This window comes from Chinchilla lanigera, unplaced genomic scaffold (assembly GCF_000276665.1).
Source record: "Chinchilla lanigera isolate Chin_1 unplaced genomic scaffold, ChiLan1.0 scaffold00080, whole genome shotgun sequence".
NCBI classification, from domain to species: Eukaryota; Metazoa; Chordata; class Mammalia; order Rodentia; family Chinchillidae; genus Chinchilla; species Chinchilla lanigera.
The window spans coordinates 4,734,417-4,757,926 of NW_004955481.1; the positions used below are offsets into that span (position 1 = coordinate 4,734,417).

The 23,510-nt window shown below is 52.3% G+C and overlaps 2 protein-coding genes across 2 annotated transcripts in view; one reads left to right on the forward strand and one right to left on the reverse strand.

Annotated features, from left to right (window-relative positions):
- Positions 1-908: 908 nt before the first annotated feature.
- Positions 909-7,394, forward strand: Slc46a1 (solute carrier family 46 (folate transporter), member 1). Its single transcript, XM_005402755.2, has 5 exons — positions 909-1,218; positions 1,662-2,514; positions 4,725-4,808; positions 6,202-6,358; positions 6,864-7,394. Exons 1-5 carry the CDS (start codon positions 991-993, stop codon positions 6,919-6,921), a joined length of 1,380 nt encoding a protein of 459 aa, XP_005402812.1. The 5' UTR covers positions 909-990; the 3' UTR covers positions 6,922-7,394.
- A 1,647-nt stretch (positions 7,395-9,041) lies between these two features.
- Sarm1 (sterile alpha and TIR motif containing 1) overlaps positions 9,042-23,510 on the reverse strand; it is a 20,309-nt gene continuing 5,840 nt past the window's right edge. Inside the window, exons 2-9 of the mRNA XM_005402754.2 lie at positions 21,445-22,063; positions 19,295-19,507; positions 18,879-18,970; positions 18,561-18,796; positions 15,621-15,723; positions 15,359-15,548; positions 10,986-11,107; positions 9,042-10,876 (exon numbers count right to left, since the gene is read on the reverse strand). Coding sequence (XP_005402811.1) covers positions 10,747-10,876; positions 10,986-11,107; positions 15,359-15,548; positions 15,621-15,723; positions 18,561-18,796; positions 18,879-18,970; positions 19,295-19,507; positions 21,445-22,063 — 1,705 coding nt within the window. The 3' untranslated portion in view covers positions 9,042-10,746. The remainder of the gene's footprint in view (positions 10,877-10,985; positions 11,108-15,358; positions 15,549-15,620; positions 15,724-18,560; positions 18,797-18,878; positions 18,971-19,294; positions 19,508-21,444; positions 22,064-23,510) is intronic.

Sequence of the window (23,510 nt, forward strand, 5' to 3'; positions counted from 1 at the left end):
GTAGGCATCTGGGTATTTTTTATGCACATGAGAGTTACTCTTGGTGATGTTTATCAATGTTTTTCTTAGACGTTACTTTAAAATGGTAAAATGTCTTCCTTGTTCTTTTCAGATGGTTAGTGTTTCCTCTGAGGTCTTAATCTTGTAAAAAACTTATAAAAGCCAGGCGTGGTGGCACATGCCTGTAATCCCAGCCCTTGGGAGGCTGAGGCAGGGGGATTGTTGCAAGTGCGAGGCCTGCCTGGGCTACAAAGTGAGCTCAAGGCCAGCCTGAACCGCATAAGGAGACCCTGTCTCAAAAAAAAAAAAAAAAAAAAAAAAAAGTTAATTAAAATCAGGCCTCAGCCTAAGGTGGAAGGGTGTTTAGAGAATGCTTTCCTTTCTGATACCATTAGGCCGTAGGCCATGGCAATTATGCCCACACCCCAGCGCTATACTCCTTGCTTTGGAAATCGATAACCAGGTGGCCAGGTACACAGTGAATGTGCACAGCGCATAATCTTAAGACGTGATTGTGCACCAAGGGGTCATTTTGGGTCTGAGACCTAACAAATCATTATAACGCATTACACAACAAGGGCTGTTTTTCACTTAACTACAACTGGTAAAGCATGCTATCTTGGATCCCCTTTGTCCCTCAGGACCGCTGATGTCCACCCGCCTAGCAGTAGGTGCTCAATAATGTTAATTATTGATTGTTGTTGCTTTGCGTGCTTCTGAGCCCAGAAGGGAGGGCTGCAAAGCAGTATCGTTGCGCGGGGTACAGGTGGAGTCATCCTGCGAGCCGGCCAGCCAGGGTTACAGGGCTCCTCACCTAGCCACACCCGGCCCAGAACAGGCAGGGCGAGAGACCGGGGACTGAGGCCCCCACGCCCCGCCCCGCCCGACTTTAAAATCGAGGCGGGCCTCGGGCGCAGGCGCAGATAGCACAGGCCCGGGCCTCCCTTCGCTGGTCCAGCGCAGCCCGTCACGCTCCGGCCTCGCCTGCTCATGGAGGGGCGCGCGAGCCCCCCGGCCGAGGCCCGCGCCCTCCCCGCGGCGCCCGTGCTGTTCCGCGGCCCCGTGGAGCCGCTCGTCTTCCTCGCCAACTTTGCCCTCGTCCTGCAGGGCCCGCTCACCACGCAGTACTTGTGGCACCGCTTCAGCACCGACCTGGGGTACAACGGCACACGCGATCGGGGGGACTGTGGCAACCACACCGCCAACCCCATCCAGCAGGTACCCAGCCCAGCCGCGGAGCGCGCGCACGCGGCAGGGGGCGGGCCCTGGGCTGGAGCGCGGGGGAGGGGCGCCGAGGGGCGGGGCCCACGGCAAGGTCGGGGGCAGCGGAGAGGGGGTGTGCATTGCATGGTGGGCGGGGCCGGAGCTCAGAAGGGTCTGTGGGAAAACTATGGTCTGTGGACCTAGAGAAAGCCTGGCCTTCCGGGTTAATAAAAGTTAACAGAAGTAGGGAAAGAAAAAAAAAAAGTGGGGAAAAGTTGGGGAAAAGGGCCAGGTCCATTTCTCATCGCCCTCTCCAGTGTCGGTTTTTGAGAGCTGTAAGAAGCATCTGTGAGATTTAGGGATCCAAAGAAAGTCTGCAGCTCCCAGGATGGCATTATTTGCAGCAGAGGTAGGCAACGAGAGTGAGGAGCTGCACCCTGGTAATCTTGTCCCTGCAGGAAGTGGAGACTCTCACTTCCCACTGGACCCTCTACATGAACGTGGCCGGCTTCCTGGTGGATCTCTTCTCGTCCACCCTGCTGGGAGCCTGGAGTGACCGCGTGGGCCGCCGCCCCGTGCTGGTGCTCACCTCCCTCGGCCTGCTGCTGCAGACCGTGGTGTCTGTGTTTGTGGTACAGCTGCAGCTCCACGTTGGTTACTTCGTGCTGGGCCGCATCCTTTGTGGCCTTCTCGGCGACTTCAATGGGCTCCTGGCTGCTAGCTTTGCCTCTGTGGCAGATGTTAGCTCTACCCGAAACCGGACCATCCGAATAGCCCTCCTGGAAGCCTGCATTGGAGTGGCCGGCATGCTGGCGAGCCTCCTCGGAGGCCACTGGCTCCGGGCCCAGGGTTACGCCAACCCCTTCTGGCTGGCTTTGGCCTTGTTGATAGTCATGAGTCTCTACGCAGCATTCTGCTTTGGTGAGACTGTGAAGGAGCCAAGGGCCACCCAACTCTTCACCCTCCGCCACCATCGATCCATCTTCCAGCTGTATGTGGATCCAGCCCCCAAGAAGTCCAGGAAGCATATAGCCCTGTACTCACTGGCCATCTTCGTGGTGATCACTGTGCACTTTGGGGCCCAGGACATCCTGACCCTCTATGAGCTGAGCACGCCCCTCTGCTGGGACTCCAAGCTGATCGGCTATGGTTCTGCAGCCCAGCAGCTCCCCTACCTCACCAGCCTGCTGGGCCTGCGGCTTCTGCAGTATTGCCTGGCCGACGCCTGGGTGGCTGAGATTGGCCTGGCCTTCAACATCCTGGGGATGGTTGTCTTTGCGTTTGCTACCATCACACCCCTCATGTTCACAGGTAAAGTGTGGGCTAGTGCTAGGGACACTGGTTGAAAACTAAGGACCAACCACTTATTGCCCTCAAATGTGGTTCAAGCCTGAGTCTTTGCAAGCATAGTTATGCCCCAGCCTGGACTGGAGGACAGACAAATAGGAAACCCCCGAAAAATGCTGCCTTTCGTGTACGGAAAATACTTGTTTTCAACAGCCAAAGTACTTAATGCATTTATCAGCCATAAATATTATTAGTAATATAGAGCAAAAGACAAAAGTATGGCTCATACACTAATTGCTTCACCCCTTGGCCTCTCATAGCCTATTCATGGTGTTCTTAAACAAAGTCCATGCCATTAATGCCTTGATAATAATTATAGGACCTACCTCAAATCTTGGTCAGCTTTATTGGGTTTTTTAAAAAGTCCATCTTCTCAGACCACAGATCTGAAATTTGTGCATGCTTATTTTCTTTCTGCTATCACCTTTTCCTCCTCCTCCTTCTCTTTTTTGTGCAAGGGGGAGGCTGGTTAAAGAAGTTAATATCTTTTTTTTGTTTGTTTGTTTTCCGATACCGGGAATCGAACTCACGACCTGCACTTGCCAGGCAGGCGCTGTGCCGCTGAGCTAAATCCCCAGCCCCGAAGTTAATATCTTTTAAAGGGAAAGATTTACTTTTTTTTTTTTTTTGTACCAGGAATTGAACTCAGGACCTCATGCTTGCCAGGCAGGCCACAATGCCACTGAACTATATCCCCAGCAGATTTACTTTAATAAAACCCTCAGATTTCTTGTGTACAAAGTCAGCCATTAAAAACAGATTTCTTAACTCAGCTGCTTCTCTGATGATGAAGCTGAGAGGACCAGGTGCTTCTCACTCACTGAGGAGTCTCAACAAAGTAGAATTTGGGGTATCCTAACCCTTGAAGGGGCCCTGATATGCCTCATCATACATCCACTTTGGAAGGTCCACTGTCATGTAGGAATTTGAAGTTTTGTCTAGGAGACAGCAGTCACATAAGGAGAAGAATAGTTATGAGAAACCAGGTATGCCTGTGAATAACTAAATGCAAAGGGAAAACTCACATTCACTATCTTCTTGCTAGGCCATGGTCTTCATACCTCTTAACCTGTATAGAAGATTGCTGTAACAGCTTACCACAACTCAGAGGCTTAAGACAATAGAATTTTTTTTCTCAAAGTTCTGGAAGCCAGAACTCCAAAGTCAATATTACTGGGCTAAAATCAAGGTGTCAACAAGGTGATGCTCCCTCCAAAGGTGCCAGGAAAAAATCTGTTTTCCCTCTTCCAGCTTCCTGTGTCTGCCAGCACTCCTTGACTAGTGGCTGCATCAACAGTCTCTGCCTCTGTGGTCATCTTGCCTTCTCCTCCTCTTTGTGCCTCTTCCATTCTGTCTGCATCAAATCTCCATTTCCCTCTTATAAGGATATGTATAAGTGCATGTAGGGTTTACCCTAAGAATCCAGAGTAATCCGTGCTTCTCAAGATGCTAACCTTAATCACATCTGCAAGACCCATTTTTCTAATAAGACATCAATTACATCAATTACAGGTTCCAGGGTTTAGGACCTGATATCCAACCTCCTACAATATAGAACCACCCTGTCATGAGGCTGTATTATCTTCCTTTTATAGACTGGGGTCAGGTTCAGGGAGGTAAATTATCCAAGGCTATGCACACAGTAAGCAATAGTATCAGGTTTTGAACTTGGGACTGACTTCAAAACTCATGCATGTTTTTTGTGTCCTGCTATATCTCTACTAAGTGCTAAATGGGCAGGTGATACCTGTGGTGCCATAAGAGGTATTCTAACAAGGAAGCTATTGGTAGCTGGGCATGGTGGTGCACGCGTATAGTCCCAGCACTCAGGAGGCTGAGGCAGGAGGATCACTGCAAGTTCGAGGCTAGACTGGGCTACATAGTGAATTTAAGGCCAGCCTGCACTACATGGTGAGATCCACTGTCAAAAAAAGAAAAGAAAGCAAGCCACTGGTGGCAACCAGCACTCATTCATGAAAAACAGCAGATAGGTGAGCCTGAAGAAGGGAGGTCTGCATTCCACTTTGATCACTGTCACCAATCCCTTGCCATCAAAGAAGTTCTTCCTGGTTTAACCTAAGTTCCATGTGGGATGTGTAGAAGCTCTGCTTCTTCTCACCAGGATACTCCTCTCCTTAACCCTCCTTTCCTGATGGATTTTTCTTTCTCCACAGGGTACGGCTTGCTCTTCCTGTCATTAGTCATCACTCCTGTCATCCGGGCCAAGCTCTCCAAGTTGGTGGGCCACTCCGAGCAGGGTGAGTGTCAGGATCAGTCTTCAACTTGTTCTGCATGCCCAGCATTGCCTGAACTGGGCAGATGGGCAGCCATGGCTGGGAGACACCCTCCCTCCCTTCCTCCCAGGAAAAAAAGGTGGCTAAGACAAATGCACATCTGTTAAAGTGCCCAGGGCTGACAGAGGACTGCACTACTTCAGATTTTCAAACCATCAAGCTGAGATTTGCAGTTAGCTGAGCATGATTTTGTTCCTTCTGGATATCCACAGTGAAGCATTTCCTCTCTCCAGGCCTCAGCTTTTCTGTTAAATGACACCAGGGCTCCCTGCTTCACTGGGGTCAGCATGTAGACCGGGGAAAGGAACAGCTTTGTGACATAGGTTTCCTTGCCCCCAGCTGACAGATGAGGAAACAGAGGCACAGATGGTTAAAGTGACTCACCCAGGGCCACTCAGAAAATGGTGGGGCTAGGATGCAAACCCAGGTCTGTTCTTAAGAGCAGTGGGTCTTGGGAGCTGGGTTTTGGTCCTGGTTCCCCTTCCTCATCTGAAGCGAGAGTGATTACCTTTGATGATATCCACAGATGTTTTCAGCTCTGACCATCTGACAGGGTAATCTCAATTTCTGTTGGGCTGGTGCTCATTCTGCTGGCGTAACTAAAAACAGCTCCTCAGACCTCTCGGTCCCTGTATTCCAGTCTGAAATGGGCTCCCCTGAAAGGAGGATCTAATAATGACAGAGATCCTGGTGCTACACACAGCCCACTGTGGGCTCTGATGTCCCCAGACCACAAGTGCCTTGATTCATTCTAGCTTTTTTCCCAACACTTCACTGCGCAGAGACGCCAAGGGCAACAGGAGCAAAACACAGCCTTTACCACCCTGTGATAGGTGCTGTATCTGTGAGCTTCAGGCTGGACAGTCTATGAATTAGCTGTTGGCCTTATTTCACAGCAAGAAGAACAGAGCCCAGAAGGATAAACTACTCTTCAGTAGAAATGAGAACCAAACCAGTACTTAATCCCAAACGGGATGATTCCAAAGGTGCAAAACCCAAAAGAGCCGTTTTGGCTTTCATTAGAACACATCACATAGACTTACTGTGGGTTTAACAGCAGCTGTTTATTTAGCAGTCTCTCTGTGCCAGGTCCTTTCTGTGCAAGACTAAGAATCTGTCGGGCCGGGGGGTGTGGCTCAGCAGCACAAGCTCCTGCTGGCAAGCACAAGGCCATGAGTTCGATTCCCCATATTGCCGCCCCCCCCCCCCGCCCGCAAAAAAAAAGACTATCACATAGGCAAGGGAGGTGATTTAGGTTAAGTGACTTGCCCCAGGTCACACAGTTGAGAGGGGGATCATGCCCGGATTTGAACATGGGTCCTTTAAACTCCAGAGTGTGGCATTTATTTCTTCACAGGTGCTCTCTTTTCTGCTGTGGCCTGTGTGAATAGCTTGGCTATGCTGACGGCCTCCGGCATCTTCAACTCGCTCTACCCAGCCACTCTGAACTTCATGAAGGGATTCCCCTTCCTCCTGGGAGCTGGCCTTCTCTTCATCCCAGCCATTCTGATTGGGTAATGCAGGACCCTAAACCCATGTTCACAACAGAGCCCTTTATCCTGAAGGTTTCCTCTGCCTCCCAGCTGGAGATGGCAGCTTGATTCCCGGGACCTTTCTCTGGGTGTCCTGTCCCAGGCCGACTCCCCTCTCACAGCTGCCTCACCCTCCAGGAGCCGTTCCACAAGCACAGGGCAACGGGCAGGGAGGGGCAACATCAGGTCATTGCTGCCACTTGAGGGCCATTTTCCCTCATCTCAGCACCTCTCATCTTCCTCTGTCCCATTTTACAGATGAAACTATGGTGGAATCTCAGAGAACGTCCTCAGCTATCTGTGGCTGGGTTAGCCTTGACTTTTTTGTAGTGGTCTGAAGAGTTATTTTCCAGAGCTATCTCTGGCCCTTGTCCTCTACCTCTCAGCTTGGGAGGTGGACCCCTCAGTCAATCCTGTGTCACTTCTCCACACAGCAGTTGAGGGATTCTCCTGGTCAACTCTGTCCCCTCTCTCTGGTCTCTCACAGGATACTGGAAAGGATTAATCCGCACCCTGAATTCCAGCAGTTTCCCCAGAGCCCCTGATGTGCTTGGGCCAGAGGAGTGGAGCGAGCGTGGCCTGATTGCGAGTCCATCCTGGGATCCCAGCCCCCCTCCCACCCAGCACCTGCACCCTCCCCTTGAAGGACAGCAGCAGGGACCATCTGGGACAGGGGTCTGTTCACCCTTCCACCATCCATCACCTTTAAACCGTCTGAGAAAGGCGGTCTTGTTGGAGGTGACACTTCAGGGCCCGTGAGGGCTGAAGCATGAGGGCTGGCACCTGTCCAGCCCACACTGCAAAGTGCACGACACTAGGTTCCCCTCTCATGACTGGCAATTCTGCTGTGTGGTTAGTGCTGGCCTGGGGGATGGAAAGCTGTGGGAGGGACCTGGCGCCCCCTGTAGGGAGAATGCTGCTGTCACTGTGATTGGAAATTAATCCCGATTATGGCCCGCCCACACCTGGGTTTAATGGTGCCCGTCATCACAATAAATCAGTTGAGCCAAGCTGAAAAGAATCTTCTGGTCCCCAAAGGCATTGGGCTTGGGGTCGTCTCTTTTCCTGCTTCCGGTCTGCCTGACATGGGTCAGGTACCAGCAGCAGCTGGCCTGGGCAGGTGCCCTTAAACTGCCTGTGGGAGTGGCACTGGGTGTGTCCTGCCAGCCTCATCTGATTTCTCAGAACTCCTGAGCGATGTGGAAGGCCCCCAGGCTTGCATCAGGCCAGCAGAAAAGCATGGGGCAAGCGGCTCTGGTGGCACACGCCTGCGGTCCCGGCTACTCGGGAGGCTGCAGCAAGAGGACTGCTTAAGCCCAGGAGTTCAAAATGAGCCTGGGCAACATAGCAAGACCCTGTGTCCAGACACAAAAACAGAAATGAGCTTGGGACGGAGCCCTGGCTGCCCATTCCTGAGGATCAGTCCAGTGCATTCCCTGGAGGTACCTGTGCTGGTCTTCCTGGCTGCACCAGCCCAGGCAGGTCAGATTTTGTTGCCACTCAGCACTCAGATATCTCCCATTGCTGAGCACTGCAGCAGAGCCGTATGCTGTCCCTCTGGAAGTCAGCGGGAACCTAGGATCCAGTTTTCCGTATAATCCATGGCCCCAGAGTCCCAGAGAATGAGGAGCCCATCCCTAGGGAGTTAGGAAGTTGAAAGGCAGAATCTTACTTCATAGTAAGGCACTGGCTTTGATGAAGGCTTTACGTCCCTCGGGCAGACCCAGTTGAGTGGGTACTCGACTCTTCAAACTGCAAGTGCCCATGGCAGCTTGGCCCTGCTGCTGTCTCTCCCCTCTTTCTCTCTCACCTGTCCTGCAAGCCAGTTTCCTGACTGGAAATCGTACAGGTGAAATGCAGTTAGCTCAGGGCCAGCTGGGGCCTCCGCAGCCTGGACTAATTCCAGATTCGTCCCGCACTGCCCCCTCTGCAGCTGGGAGATCTAAGCACAGATGGCTTCCACTGACCCCGCCGCCACGAAGCTGTGAGGAGAGGACAGAGGCTCTGACTCACTGTGACCTTGAGTAAGCCCTAGGAAGGGCTAGGTCAGCAGTGCCCCGAGCTGTCTGATGATGGGCCCCCACCTGGTGGGACATGCTAGGGAGCACACTAGGCTGGTGCTCTGAGATCTTCCTGCCCCGTACAGTCTGGAATGAGATGCCTGTCTTCTTGGGCCTGGGTAAGAATGAGTGAATTGTGCATGGACTTCTGGCCTCTAAACAGTTCATGGCCCTTGGGAAAGGGTAGGCGAGGTAGTGTAGGGACCTTGCTGACTCAGCTCCCACTGGGGGCAGCAGCTATGCGCAGCCGAGCATAGCTCTGGAGAAGCAGGCTCTGGAGAAGGATCAGTCCTGGGGGACCATGTCTGGTAGGGGCAGCGGCAGGCCAATGGTGCCTGATCAGCCAGTGTTGGCTCTGGATGATCGGTATTTGCAAGGGGGCTGTCACCCCTGAACACATTGGCCTGGGTGGGCTGGAGGATGGGCTCTGATTATCCTGGGAGACAGATAAGGGCAAAGAGGTCAGCCAGAAGGCCAGACAGGGGAGGTAGACGTCAGTGGAGAGTGTACTGAACAGAAGAAAACCCAGGAACTCCTCAGTACTACCCGCGGGGCCCTCCTCGGGGAGTGGGCTGACTGAGGACAAAAAGACAGGAAGCTTCCGCTGGGGGTGCTCGTACACTGTATTGTAATCGACTGCACTCTGTGGGGGCAGCACCCAGTCTGCCTCATCCTCACATCCAGGACAGAGCCTGGACCTGCACCGGCAAACTCGCGTGGCAGGGGGAGAATGGCACCTACTCAGAGCCGCACCAGGCTGGGACTGGCGGAAGACAGGAAGTGGAAGGAAGACTCCCACGCCTGGACGAGACTTGATTTTCTGATGGTGTGGCCCTAAAAGCAAGGAGCACCTGGCTTGCTCCACATGTAAGGGGTCTGGGAGCAGTGCCAGCCTCATGGTGCCCTGCGAGGGGAGCAGCGTGGCGGTAACAGCCAGCTCCACTAACTGGTTTGCTGCGGGGAGGGTGCTTTTCCCCTTCCTACTCCAGTAGAGGGAAGGACCAAGGGACACTCTTGCCCTGTTATGTCTGTGTAGCTCTTGGGTTGGGGTTTTGGCTAAAACCTATCCCAGTGCCAAAATCTCTGAGGCAAGGGACCAACCATGGCCCTGCCTGGGGCATATCCTCCAGGATGAGTCTTGGGACAGCAGGTTCACCTGCAGTGGCTGGGTGCTGGGAGGCCTGGGGCTGGGTCCTGGGGTTGCCCCTAATAGTGGCTTTGGAAACTGGGCTCATCGCTCAGCCTTTCTTCCTTATCTGTGAAGTGGGAGTGACCATGCTGGGTGGGGTTGCTGTGATGAGCAGACCCTGAGTGCAGTGCTTGGGAAACGGCAGGGATTCCCGAGGGACTTGCTGCTCGGTGTCATCCCTTAACCACCAACTTTGGCTCTCCTGGGAATCAGAATCGCAGACCCTCAGGCCCCACCTGGGATCCCCTGAGTTGAATCTTAACAAGGGTCCCAAAGGGATATGAATGTACTTTATACTTGGCAAACCTGCCCTAGGTCATAACCCTTGCCCTGCCCACAGAACTGTAGGTTCTTTCCAGGCTCCTGCTGCTGACAGGCGGCTGTCTGGTCCCCCTCTTCCCTGAGCAATTGGATGGGAAGCCCTGGGTGGGGGAGGAGCTAGGGAAGCCAGCGGGCCCAGGCCAGGCAGGAGCCTTGGGCACAGCACCAAGGCAGGTGGTAGGGTGAGCTTGAGATGTGGCCTCCCCTGACCAGTCCCAGGCCCAAGCAAGATTCCTGTGTCGTAGACCAGCAAGAAGGCCGGCTCAGCCCGACCTTGAACCTGGACGTGGCAGAGAAGGCTGCCCCAGAGGAAGGCTGTGAGGGCACTGAGTGGTTGCAGGGCAAGGCCACAGGCGGCAGGAAGTGGTGAGCCGGGGGCCAGGCACAGTCTGAGTCTGACTGTCATCCCTGGCTCAGGCTCTTGCTTGGACGAGGCCCAGGCACAGGAGGGCTCGGCACTACCCACTTCCTTCCTGTCAAAGGCTGCATGGCTTCCTCCTTCTCAAGCTAGTGGCACTCTGGGTAGGAGATGGAGAACTTGCAGCAACCCTCCACAACTAAGCCAGGACACAGTTGTGGGAGTGGAAGACAGGGAACCTGATGGCAGGGCCTGAGGGAGGAGGCGGCCTCCTCACCCCCATGCCTGGCTTCCCTGCCTTTCCACATACTGAGGAGGGTGGGGACAGCAAGAGCCACTTCCTGAAAGAGCCCAGGCTGTCTCAGCCCAGACCAGCCAGGCGTACCTTCGGGAGGAAGTGGGAAGGGGGACTTCACAGAAGGGCGCGGGAACTGGGGACTGGCTAAGGTGGGCCCATGGGCGCAGCCCCCTCCAAACTGGTATCAGAGCCTGCAGATGAGTCCCTGGAGGAGCGGCCCTGCAGGAAGCGGATGATCTTCTCAATGGTGGCCTCTTGGTACTCGTGGGACCACCTGTGGGCACAGAGGCCAAATGGGTCAGAGGGCTGGGCAGAGGACACTGGTGTGATTGTATCCCTGTCCCCTGTCCCCTGTCCCCTGTCCCCAGGGCCTTGGGACTCACTTGATGCAGTTGAAGGTGAGCACAGCCTGCATGTCCTCAGGCAAAGCCTGGGGCTCAGGCCACTCAAAGCCATCAATGATAGGCACAATGTTCTTGCCACAGCTCAAAGCAGTAACAATCTCCTGAAGAAAGAAGAAAGAGGAGGAAAAGAGACACCTGTCTTATCTCGGGGATCTTAGGATCAGGGAGGTGCTTGGCCTCTAGCCAGAGAAAGACCCTGGTCCTGAAATCCACCTTGACATTTCTTTCCCATCTTATAGGGTAAGAAAATCTTTAGAGCTGGGTGTGGTGGCACATGCTCATGATCCCAGTTACTTGAGAGGCCAAGGCAGAAGGACTGAAAGTTTAAGCCCACCCTGGGCAACTTAGCAATTTAGGGAGGCCCTGTCTCAAAAAATAAAAAAGGGCTGGGGATGTAGCTCAGTGTGAAGGACCTGGGTTCAATCCCCGGTACCACAAAACAAAAACAAACTTTGGTCTCTGCCCTGGGATAGAGCTAGCCCAGAGCTCCTAAAACCACTGCGGTCTCCTGAGTGAGACGGGGATCTTTTGCTAAGGACATGACTCCTTGCCAGGGCTGAGTGAGTAGGAGTGGTGGCTTAGAGAGCTTCAGGGTCAGGGCTGCTCACCAGAAGACCAAGGCATGATTTGAGGGTTGGGACCTTCTGCCAAACCCACAACATCTAATGGGCTCCCAACGTCTCTGTTTGCTGATATATAAAGTGGAGTTAATGACAGTTCCCAGCTTGTAGGATTGGTGCATGGAATAACTGCAATAGTGCACAGCGAGTGACCAGGGCAGTGCTTAGCAGACAATGGATGCTTAGGAAATAAGATGTGTTCTTAGGGCCAGGGATAGAGCTCAGCGGCACAAGCGCCTGCCTGGCAAGCGCAAGGTCCTGAGTTCGATTCCTGGTACACCCCCCCCCCCCCGCAAAAAAAGAAAGAAAGAAGACGTGTTCTTATTTCCTCTTCTGTGAAGGGAGTAATAAAGCCTCCCGCACAAGGTTGTTCTGGGGATCTCACTATTAATGTGTTCTCTGGTAAGTGCTTATTGAATCATGTTTTCCTTTCAAGGGTGATCAAGGGGGTGGGACTTTCTGGAGTGCAGTTCCCTTGTGGTTTTCCATATTGATTGCCCGCTAAATGTGGCTTCAGGGAAACGAGTATTGAAACCAGAGGCCATTAGGCACTAAAAACAACCAAAGAGGGATGACGGAGCCTTTGGGACTGGTCCAGAGCAAAGGCTGCCACCACCCTGCCCGCCTCCCTCTCCTCTCCAGCTTCTGAGATGGTGCCAAGCACCCTCATGGAGTGGGGGAAGCCTGCATAACTGCAGCCTAGACTGGCTTCCTCTCCGTTATACAGAAGATAGGAAGGAAGGCCAGACAGGGGAGGGGACTCCCCCCAGGTCACACAAACATCCAGCCCAGGAGGGGCCAGGCCTCCAGCTCAAGCCCTTAGAGTCCAAATCTAGGGTTGCTTCAGGCCTGAGGCTTCTCCTGAGTATCTGGACAAATTCTGACCATAGTGCCATTAATCTGGGGACCTTGAGACATTTGTTTCTTCTGGAAGCCCACAGAATCAAAGACAGTGCAAACTGCTCACTGTACAGAGGCTGGCCAGCAAAGGGTAACGCAAGGAAAAAGAGCAATGACTTCTTTAAGATCACTCAGCTGCTGGGAGTGGTGGCGCACACCTATAATCCCAGCACTTGGGAGGCTGAGGCAGGAGGAATAGTGCCAATTCAAGGCCAGCCTGAGCTACATAGTGAATTCAAGACTGATCTGAACTACACACCACCGAGACCCTGTCTCAAACAAAATAAAAACAAACAAAAAGAGCACTCAGCTGGCTGAGAACCAAAACTTGATTAAGGTCGAGTCTTCAGGCCCTGTAAACCTAATAGACATGGATCAGAACCATTCATGTGTTTAAACATTGCTTCAATTATAGTATAAGCTGAATCTAAGCCTAGCCCACCACCTCCCCTCCCAGGACCCCAGATCTGTGTCATGGAACACACCCTGGGTTTTGGGAACCAACATGGGCTTTGGGTCAGATAGAGTTGGAAGCCCAGTTTTTCTGGTTGCTACACTGGCAGTGTGGGCATGCAAAAATTATTCTACTTTGTGCTTCCCTTTCTTCATCTGTGTGATGAAGAAGCAATAGCACATGTAGGCTGTGGCATCTTCTCATCCCTGTGATTCTTTCACTCAGGCCGTTCCCCTGTCTGGTATGGCTTTTCTTCCACTCACCTACATTCTTTTTTGTTGAGAGGGACACAGTGGGCATTGAACCCAGGGCCTTTGCAGTGAGCTCCATCCCTAACCCACTTTTTATCTTAAGACAGGGTTTCACTAAGTTGCCCAGGCTGGGCTGGAATTTGCAATCCTCCTGCCTCAGCTTCCCAGAGAGCTGGGATGACAGGTATGCACCACCATGCCTGGCTTCAGCTACATTCTTATTTCATCCCTCACTGCTCTCTCCTTTCTCTATATTCCCTTAACAGGTTAGAGGTTCACCTGCCTGGATTGCATTTATGCCAACTTGTATATGATATAGTCATCGTAGTGTGTGTGTGTGTGTGTGTGTGTGTGTGTGTGTGTGCGCGCGCGCGCGCGCGCGTAAGAGATAGGGTCTCTCCTAGGCTCAAGTGATCCTTCTATCCCAACCTCCCAAGTAGTTGAGACTACAGCGGGGGAGGTAGCCATTGGTCAAGTGCTTGCCTAGCATGTGTAAGGCCTGGATTCAATCCCCAGTACCTCAGATAAACAAACAAAGAACCACAAACCAAGTACCTGGAGCCACAGGAATGCAATACCACACTGGCTCACTGTGGGCATATTCTTGTCTCCTTAGCTGCTTGAGGACAAGGACCTCATTGCCAATGACCACTGCATCCCTTAGCTCCAACCCCAGTTCTTAGTGACTGATTAATGACTAATCATTAGCAGACCATTAATCATCTCTCCATCCATCCTAGAAGTATTCTAAGCTCCTACTATGTGCTATGCACTGAAGGCGCAATGGGGAGTTAAACAGATGTAGTGGGCACAATTATTATTATGTAATAATAGTTATTGCTGGGTGTGGTGGCGCACGCCTGTAATCCCAGCGCTCAGGAGGCTGAGGCAGGAGGATTGTTGCGAGTTCGAGACCAGCCTGGGCTACAAAGTGAGCTCAAGTTCAGCCTGAACTGCATAGCGAGACCCTGTCTCAAAAAGACCAAAAAAAAAAAAAAAAAGTTATTACTGAGCAGCTATCCTGTGCTAGGCATTCTAAGCACGTCACAATTTAGCTTGTAACAATAGCCTAGGGAGTTAGGTCCCATTATTATCCCTACTTTCTGGTAATGAACATAAAGTTTCTTGGGGCTAAATTGCCCAAGGCCAGAGTCGGGATTCAAACTTACAGAGTTTTTGTTCATCCACCCTCTCCCTCCCTCCCTCCCTCCCCTCTCGCTCTTTTAGTTTTTCCCTCTCTTGCTCTTTCTTTCTCCTGATTCTGGGGATTGAACCCAAGGGTGCTCTACCACTGAGCTACACCCCCAGATCTTTTTATATTTTATTTTGAGACAAGGCATCATTAAGTTGTCCAGGCTGGCCTTAAATTTGTGATCCTCTTGCCTCAGCCTCCTAAATACCTGGGATTACAGGTGTGATACATATGTGTTTTGTGTGTGTGTGTGTGTGTGTGTTTCTAAGGATTGAACCTAGAGCCTTCAAACTGAGCTACATCCCCAGCCCTCCTTTATTCTATATTTTGAGACTGAATGTTGCTAAGTTGCTCAGGCTGGCTCAAACTTATGATTCCCCTGCCTCAGCCTCCCAGAGTGCTGGGATTACAGACATGTGCTGCTATACAAGGCTGTTTTGTGCTCTTACCAATGATTCCATTTTACCTGTCACTACACTACACTCTCCTGTCTCTCACAGAGGTTATTTTTCAAAGCACTTTTTTTTTTTTGTCTTTTTGAGACAGGGTCTCGCTATGCAGTTCAGGCTGAACTTGAGCTCACTTTGTAGCCCAGGCTGGCCTCAAACTCACAACGATCCTCCTGCCTCAGCCTCCCAAGTGCTGGGATTACAGGCATGCACCACCACGCTTGGCTTTCAAAGCATATTTATCCCTCTCTGACCCTCACAATAATCCTACAAGGTGAGTAGGATAGGTAGGTTATCCCCATTTCACAGAAGAGAAAACTGAGGTTCACAGTGCCTAATGCCTTGCTGAGTTCCTATCCAAGTCAGAGCTGTGTCTCTCAACTTCCAGCTGGGTCAGGGATATACAGACAAAAAGGGATAGGAGGAACACCCTGTCTCCTGGGCCACAGGTCAAGCTTGGCATGCAGAGGACAGGTCAGCACCTACCTTGTGCACCCAGTCCTTGCAATCGTGGTCCTGCATGCACTTGTCCAGGGCCCCAGCTGAGAGCACCAGCATGAAGTTGCGAGCGCCCATGACGCTCTGGATAAGCTTGTCCTCAAACTTGCCGGCTTCCAGCTTCTCCACGTCGATGAAGACACTGAAGCCATGCAGCTGCAGATGCACCTTCAGAAGGCTACAGAGACATCCTGCGTCACCACAGTGGCCTCATGCCAAGGCCCGGAGCTGCCCGCTTGCCTCTCCTTACCTGGCCAGCTGGGAGCCTGAGTTCCTTCGGTAGCTGATGAAGACATCTGGGGTGTCCCCGCCGAGCTTGCCGCTGGTACAGGGCAGTGGGGAGTGGAGCATTTCTGAGGTCAAGGAGAGACGGCACGGTGAGGGGAGCGCCCCCCAGGATAACCTTGCCTACCTTAAACATGCTCAGAACATTTACATTAGTGTACAGCTGGGCAAAATTATCTATAAAGCTTATTTTGTAATCAGATGTTGAATATCTCACATGATTTATTGAATACTGTACTAACGTAAAAAAAAGAACTGTTATGTAGGTGGTGCTTTCACACCATCACAAAGCTGAAACACTGTCTTTTTGTTTGTTTGTTGACATGTTTTGTGAGATAGGGTCTCCCTCTGTAATTTAGGCTGGCCTGGAACCCTCTACGTAGCTCAAGTTGGCCTCAAGTCATGGCGATCCTCCTGCCTCAGCCTCCTTAGCACTGGGATTACACAGGCCTGCACCACCAACCTTGGAGAAGCTGGGAAGTTGTTAGTCAGACCATGGTAAGCTGGGGATCATCCTTTGTTACTAAACCCACATTGTGTGCCAGGCGCTGTCCTCAGTGCTTGGGATACAGCAGTGGACCAAACAGTCAGATCTCTGCCCTAGTGGAGCTGATGTTCAGTGCTCAGCACCAGGCACCATCCTCTGTGGATTCCACCTACTGTAGACCCTCTAGGCTCCTGCCCCAGGATCTTCCACACAGGTCTTTATGACAGCCTCCTCGGTGGCTTCCCCAAAGCCAGCTAGAATTGCCCACTCTACTCCATTTGCCACACCGCCAGGGGGATCTTTCTAAAACCCAAATGTCATTGCCGCCATTTAAAAACTCTGTAGAAGCCGGGCATGGTGGTGCACCACTTGGGAAGCTGTGGCAGGTGGATTGTTGTGAGTTCGAGGCCAGCCTGGGCTACAGAGTGAGTTCAAGACCAGCCTGAACTGCATAGTGAGACCCTGTCTCAAAAAAGACAAAAAAACAAAAACAAAACAAAACAACAACAAAAAACTCCCTAGAGCCGGGCATAGTGGCACACACCTGTAATCCCAGCTACTCAGGAGGTTGAGGCAGGAGGATCACTGCAAGTTTGAGGCTAGCCTGGGCTACATAGTGAGTTCAAGGCCAGCCTGAACTGTATGTCAAGACACTATCTCAAAAGAACAAAGAACAAAAAACAGCAACAAGAACCAAAACTCCCTAGAGAAGCTATTTTTCCCTAGGACCTTCCTGTTTGTGTTTTCTGGTACTGCCACACTCCCAGCATTTTTATTTTTTTGAGACACATTTTGACTAAATCACTAAATTACCCAAACCAGGCTTGAACTTGCAATCATCCTGCCTTAGCCATCCAGAGTTCTGGGATTAGAGGTGTGCACCACCATATCCAACTAACCTTTCTGGTGTTTAAAAAATGAAAGATTGGAGTTTTATTGGAAGCTGCAATGTAAAAAAGTTCTGGGCATGGTGGCACATACCAGTAATCCCAGCACTTGGGAGGCTGAGGCAGGAGGAGAGGGGATTGCTGAGACAGGAGGAATCCCCAGTGCAGGGATTACAGGTGTGCACTACCATGCCCAGCATCTCATGGTGTTTTTTTTTTTTTGTCTTTGTTTTTTTGACAGGATCTCACTATGCAGTTCAGGCTGGCCTTGAGCTCACTATGCGACCTGGGCTGGCCTCAAACTCTCAGCAATCCTCCTGCTTCAGCTTCCCAAATTCTGGGATTACATGCATGTACTACCACACCCAGTCACCTCGTGGGTTTTATAATCCTGAGAAATGTATTTAAAATCTTTTTTTTTTTTTTTTTTTTTTGGTTTTTTTCTGGTACCGGGAATTGAACTCACGATGTCACGCTTGCCAGGCAGGCACTGTGCCGCTGAGCTAAATCCCCAGTCCCCTATTTAAAATTTTAAATTTTAGTTCTGTCATCTTTCGAATGTCTATGATGGAAAAGTTCTATGTATTTGATTTTGGTGGAGGTTATACAGGGTTATGTTTTTCAGAACTCAAACTAGATGCTATTATGCTTATTTAGTGCCTCTTTTGATTCCTTAAAAGGTTTTTAACCCTGATTTTTAAAAAACCTTAACATCCACTGCATAGAATGGTTGTAGATATGAAAGATTTATTTATTTGGAAGTGGTGGTGGTGTGGGGCTTGAACTCAGAGCCACTCTACCCCTGAGCTATATCTCAACACATATTAAAAATTTATTTTGAAACAAGGTCTTGCTAAATTGTCCAGTTTGGCCTTGATCTTATAATACTGCAGCTTCAGTTTCCTGAGTAGCTGGGATTACTGGCATGTACCACCATGCCCAGCTGAGACAGTATTTGACAAACACTAGTTAAACAGTAATTGGTAAATGAAAATAAATTAGTAAATAAGGAGGGTTGTTAGAGCCCAAATCTATCCATACTTTGTAAACTGTTGGCTATGAGGATAAATCCCCTGGGTGCCCACCCACGCCCGCGTCTGTGGCCCTGTGTACTGTGCTGCCTTTACACTTGCACAAGCTGCGTCCCCCGACTTGGCTGCCCTTCCTGCTACCTCCGCCCCCTGCCACACATCTCTCCAGACCTGGTCAGGCAGCCCTTCCTCGAAACCTAGACCTGGGTGGGCAAGGTAAGCAGTGCTTCCTCCTCTAGCCTTCTGCTGGAGTCCTGGGTGTGCTTCCTGTGAGGGCCAGCTGCCCGCTTGTATACCAGCCTTTCTTCCACTTGGTTACCACTTCAGACTGGGAGATTCTCTGGGGCAAAGTGCAACATAGTCACATTTACGTGTTCAGAGCCCTGCCTGACCCAGCAGGGTTCACTCATCCCCCAGGGAGGCTTAGAGCCTTGGACCAGTGTCTCCCTTCACTCCTTGCGGGGTGGGGCTGGGCTGGGGTCCGAGAGCGGCGGGCTGACCTCGGGCTGCGGAGAGAATGCGGGAGCGGTGCACACCCAGGCGGATGCCACAGTCCTCCAGCAGCTGCTGCTCGGACACGCGGTGCAGCAGGGAGCGGTCCAGGCCGCAGCTGACCAGGCCATAGGTGTACTGGCGGAAGCGCGGGTCCAGGCTGCCCAGCCAGTCTGCCAGGTTGCTGCGGTCGCACGTGGCATAGTTGGCGAAGGTCTTGAGCTCCGTGAGCTCCCTAAAGAACCTGCACGAGGAGGAGGAGAAGACGCTCGGTCTGGGGGCAGAGAGACGGGCGGTTACTGAGACCTGGCGGGTAGGGCTCGTACCTCTTGCGGGTGATGCCCGATTTCATCCCCAGGTCAGTCCGCAGTTCCTCCTCGGTGAGGCGCAAAAGCAGATCTCCATCTACCTGCTGCTCCTGGGGGAGGGGTCAGGCGTGAGGAAGGACTCCCCTCCTCCGCACACATGCAAGGAAACGGAACTGGAGGTGGCAGTGGAGGGGCAGGGGGCCCCAGATCAGAGGTGAGGGACTCTGAGCTTGGCTCAGAGCAGGCTTTCCAACCCCCAAAGTCTACCGTGGTGCGGAGGGTGCGCAGGCCGTGAGGGGACCCAGTTTACTGTGCCCAAGGCGCCCGTCCCAGCGCTCAGCCCTGGGGGCGAGGTGGGGAGTGTGGAGGGGGGAGTCCGCGTTGCGGGGAATGCTCCCGCTCCAACTCTGGGAGACCGCCCCTAGCAGCTCTACCCGGAAGCTGTCGCGGTACTGCGAAAAGCCGATTTGCTGCAGCCACGTCTGGACCTCCGCCTCTTTCCAGCTGGCCACGCAGGGCTCGATGCGCCGCGGCACCTCCTCGCCCAGCAGGCGCAGGGCGCGCTTGGCCAGTGCCGACGTGGTGCCGTTGGTGGAGTAGGACACGAGGCGTTTCAGGCTCTGGATGGCGCCAATGTCACTGAACACCTAGGAGGGGGCGGCAGAGGGCCTCTAGGGTCCACCAGCCAGGCAGCGGCCCAGTCCTCCCCTCACTGCCCTTGTCATCCACTAATCATCCAGTCCCGTGGATTCTGGCTCCTAAAGCAAAGGCCATTCTGAGCAGGTCCCCCACCCCTGCGCCTGCACCTCTTCCGTTTGCCCCGGATAAAGTCTGAGCTCTGAGTCTATGGCCAGGCTGCACAACACAGCCCCTGCCCTCTCCTCCCTGCTCACCTCACACACCCACCAAGGCTCTCACACCTCTGGGTCTCCACCCACGGTGTTCCTGAACTCTTAATCCTTCCAGCCTGCTCTTGGGAATCCTCCTCATCCATCGGACCCCAAATTAACTAGCACTTCCTGTGTGCAGCTTTGATTCCTCCATGGCTTGCTTCACACCTCCCATTAGGACTTGTGCCACACTCTGAATGCCACTGTCACTAGCTGATAAGGCAACTTCCACTAGACTACAAGCTGAGGACCTTGTTAGTCACCACCGGAGCCCTGTGCCTGGCCTGAAGGACATGAAGCAGGGGTTCGGCATCTTTGTTAAACTGTACTCACTTGGTCTTGGTGGGAAAGGGGTAACAGAACTACCGTCCAGATCTAATCCTTGGGGCCTTCACTCCCTAAAGTCTCTTCTCCCACGGCAGAATGATGTACAAGAAGGAAAGTCTTGTTATGGCCCAGTTCTGGGGCACAGAGAGGCAAATCAGAATTGCCTAAAATATTGAATGTTGGAAGAGGCCTCAGAGACTGCTAACGTGGCCTCTTGGGATCTGAAGGGACCTAGGTGATGGGTGATGATCACCTGGGAGATACACTCCTCCAGGCATCCCTAGTTGAGAGCTGTAGTATAAACAGGATGGGCCAGGGCATGCGCTCCACCCCAGGGCATCACCTACTGCCCCCCAGAGCAATGCAGAGGAGAGACGGTGATAATCTTGAATCTTTAGTATTGAAAGAAAAAAAAAAAACCTATAAACTTCTGGTGATGAAACTATCGTTAGTCCCACACGCAAGGTAAAAACTGCTACTGTGGTTCAACTGTCTCAGTTTTCCAGAGGATAAACATAAAGCCAGGGCCGGAAAGGTCACTTAGTAGCAGAGCACTCCCTAGCCTAGCACACACAGGCCCTGGGTTCCAGCTTCAGGATGGCAACAAAAACAACCACAAAAGTAAACCATGAATCCAGGTGCCAAAGGCCACATAGCCATTTAAAGCCTGCAGGTTGGAACCTGGCCCTGGGGACTGTTTGGGACTCAGGCGAGTGCTATGGCTGACACACGGATATCCCAAACCTCCGTCCCTGGCCACCACCTCCTTTCCAGTCTCCCTTCCTCAGTGGTTAAACTGCTCACTACAGGTTCCAACTGGGCATCTCTCAGTCACCTCAAACCAACATGTCCCACTGAACTGAACTGCCTCCCCGGCCCGACTCCTGCCTGCCTGCCTCTTACCCAGTTTGCCTGACCTGAGGGCCGTTGAGGTTTATAGCCAGGAGTCATGCTCATGTCCTCGCTCTCCTCCTCCCAGGTCTTAATTCCACTCCTTAAACCTCTTGAATCTGTCTGCTTTTCCCTGCCACTGCCCACACACTGTGGGCCTCCCTCAATTCCCTGCCTCGTCTTAGCTCCTATGGGGTCCCCTTGCTCTAGTCCCATCCTTTCCAGCCCTCTTTCCAGGGGGATCTTTGTAAAACACAACGGTCTCCTGCTTAAGAATCCCTCAGTGTCTTCCTCTTGACTCCAGAGGCCAAGACTACAGTTTGGGTCTTGCGTTCAAGGCCAGGATACTGGCCCCTTGACCTTCCTCTAGCTTCCTCCATTCTCATGTGTACCTCAAGTGCCACTTGACTGTCACTTCCTCCGGGAAGCTTTTCCAGGGCTCTCTGAACTCAGACCTGTCCTATCCAGCACCCCACCTTGGTCTTGCCCTGCAGGCTCTTGATGGCAGCCTCCGCACAGAGATAGAAAGCCCCGATGCACTGAGCCTCCAAGCGCGACGAGTCGAGCAGCGGCACGAGGTGCTGCAGATCGTCAGGCCCGCGGCCCTGGCTTGTGTCGCTGGCGTCCACCAGGCAGCGGGCGAAGCGGCCAGGATCCAGCGAGGCCACGAGCGGCTCCACGAGCGCCAGCGTGCCGGAACGCTCCACTTCGCGCTCCACCTCCTTGTTGGTTGCCAGCACCGCCACCGCGAGGCAGGCGTGCAGCCTCAGCAGCTCGTCCTCCTTGGAGAAGGCGAGCGGGAAGAGCCACTCGGCGGCGCGCTTCTCCACCATGCGCCGCTGCGCTGCCTGGCCCCCGTGCAGCGCGCAGTTGGCCAGCGCGAGCGCGCAGTGGCGCAGGAGCGCCGTGTCTGTGCGCCGGCACCAATACAGTACCGCGTCCAGGCCACCAGCCGCCACCAGGCGCTGGCACGTCTCCTCGGAGTGCTTGAACATATGCTCCAAGATCCCTGCCACGCTCCGTGCCAACTCCACCGGCTCGCGCTCCTTCGCCAGGTTCAGAATCACGTTCAGTCCGATGCGCGCCACGCGGTCCCTGCCAGGAGAAAGTGGAAGGGGACGGGGAAGTTGCTGGCGTGGGGAGCTTAATTTGGGGCCTGGTCATTTACCCTCTTTGGGTCTCCTTAATGTCATATGAAACTCAGCGAACAGATTATTCTCCCTGTTTCCCCTTTGGCCTTGCGAAGACCAGTCTTTTCTGATTTCAAAGGGTGCAGAAGTTCTGGCCACAGGTATTTCCTCCGCTACCTCCTTGCCTCGAGAAGCACAGTGCTTCCTGCTCGGCCCGCCCCAGCCTGGTTCCTTCTAAGAATGGGACCTTGGGCACCTTCTTTTACCTTTTTTCTTTAGTTTCCGAATCTCATAAATAGGAATAGAAGAACACCAACCTGGCAGGATTATTATGAGAATTAATAAAATAATTCATATAGAGTACTTGGCACAGTGCCTGGCACGTAGTAAAAGCTCAATGTTAATTTATTATCATTTGAAGTTGTGCTTGAAGTACACCATTCTCAGCTTTGCCTTCAAACTTTCTCACTCCGGATTCCATGACTGGAACTTACTTACTCGTTCAGCACTATTTCTTGAGGACCTACTTTGTGCCGTGCTCTGTGTTAGGGAGGCTGATGTTGTACAGTGACTAAACCTGACTGGAGCCGGGGTGATGGCACGTCCAGCACTCTGGAGGCTGAGGCAGGAGGATCATCACCAGTTTAAGGCCAGCCTGAGCTACAAGTGAGTTCAAGCCCAGCCTGGAATACTCAGCAAGATCCTATCTTTATTTTTATTTTATTTTATTTATTTATTTATTTTTGTCTTTTTGAGACAGGGTTTTGCTGTGCAGTTTAGGCTGGCCTTGCACTCACTTTGTAGCCCAGGCTGATGGTCTCAAACTCACAATGATCCTTCTGTCTCAGCCTCCCGAGTGCTGAGATTACAGGCATGCGCCACCACGCTAGGCAAGATCCTATCTTTAAAAAACAAAAAACATACAAGTCTTACTGGAGCTTATCCTCAGCTAATAAGAAGGCAAACACTAAGCCAGTAACTAAAGAATGAACAAGGTAATAGTGATCTGGCCATGATGCTAGCCAGAGTGGATGATGTAATGCATGCCTGGTGGAGCGATGCCTCTAAGCAGGTGACAGCTGAGAGTTACATGTCTGGGAAAAGAGCATAACAGGGAGAGAGAAGAGCCAGGGACCAGGGCCCTGAGGCTGATGAGGCAGCATGTGTGAGAGTGAAAAAAGCAGCCAAAGATGATGCAATGTCTAATCCTAGCCAGGAAAAATAGAAAACAAGGGATTCATATGGAGATTATGTAAGTAAATATTCAAATTAAGAAGAAAAATATTCAAATTAAGAACAAATTCAACATAAAATGAACAGGGGCTGGGGATTTAGCTCAGCGGCAAAAGCGCCTGCCTGGCAAGCGCAAGGTCGTGAGTTCGGTTCCTGGTACCGGAGAAAAACCAAAAAAA

Coding starts and splice junctions, on each gene's coding strand:
- Slc46a1 (XM_005402755.2), top strand. CDS start 991: ATGGAGGGGCGCGCGAGCCCCCCGGCCGAGGCCCGCGCCCTCCCCGCG. Junction 4,809..6,201: donor GGTGGGCCACTCCGAGCAGG/GTGAGTGTCAGG, acceptor ATTTCTTCACAG/GTGCTCTCTTTTCTGCTGTG. Junction 6,359..6,863: donor ATCCCAGCCATTCTGATTGG/GTAATGCAGGAC, acceptor GGTCTCTCACAG/GATACTGGAAAGGATTAATC.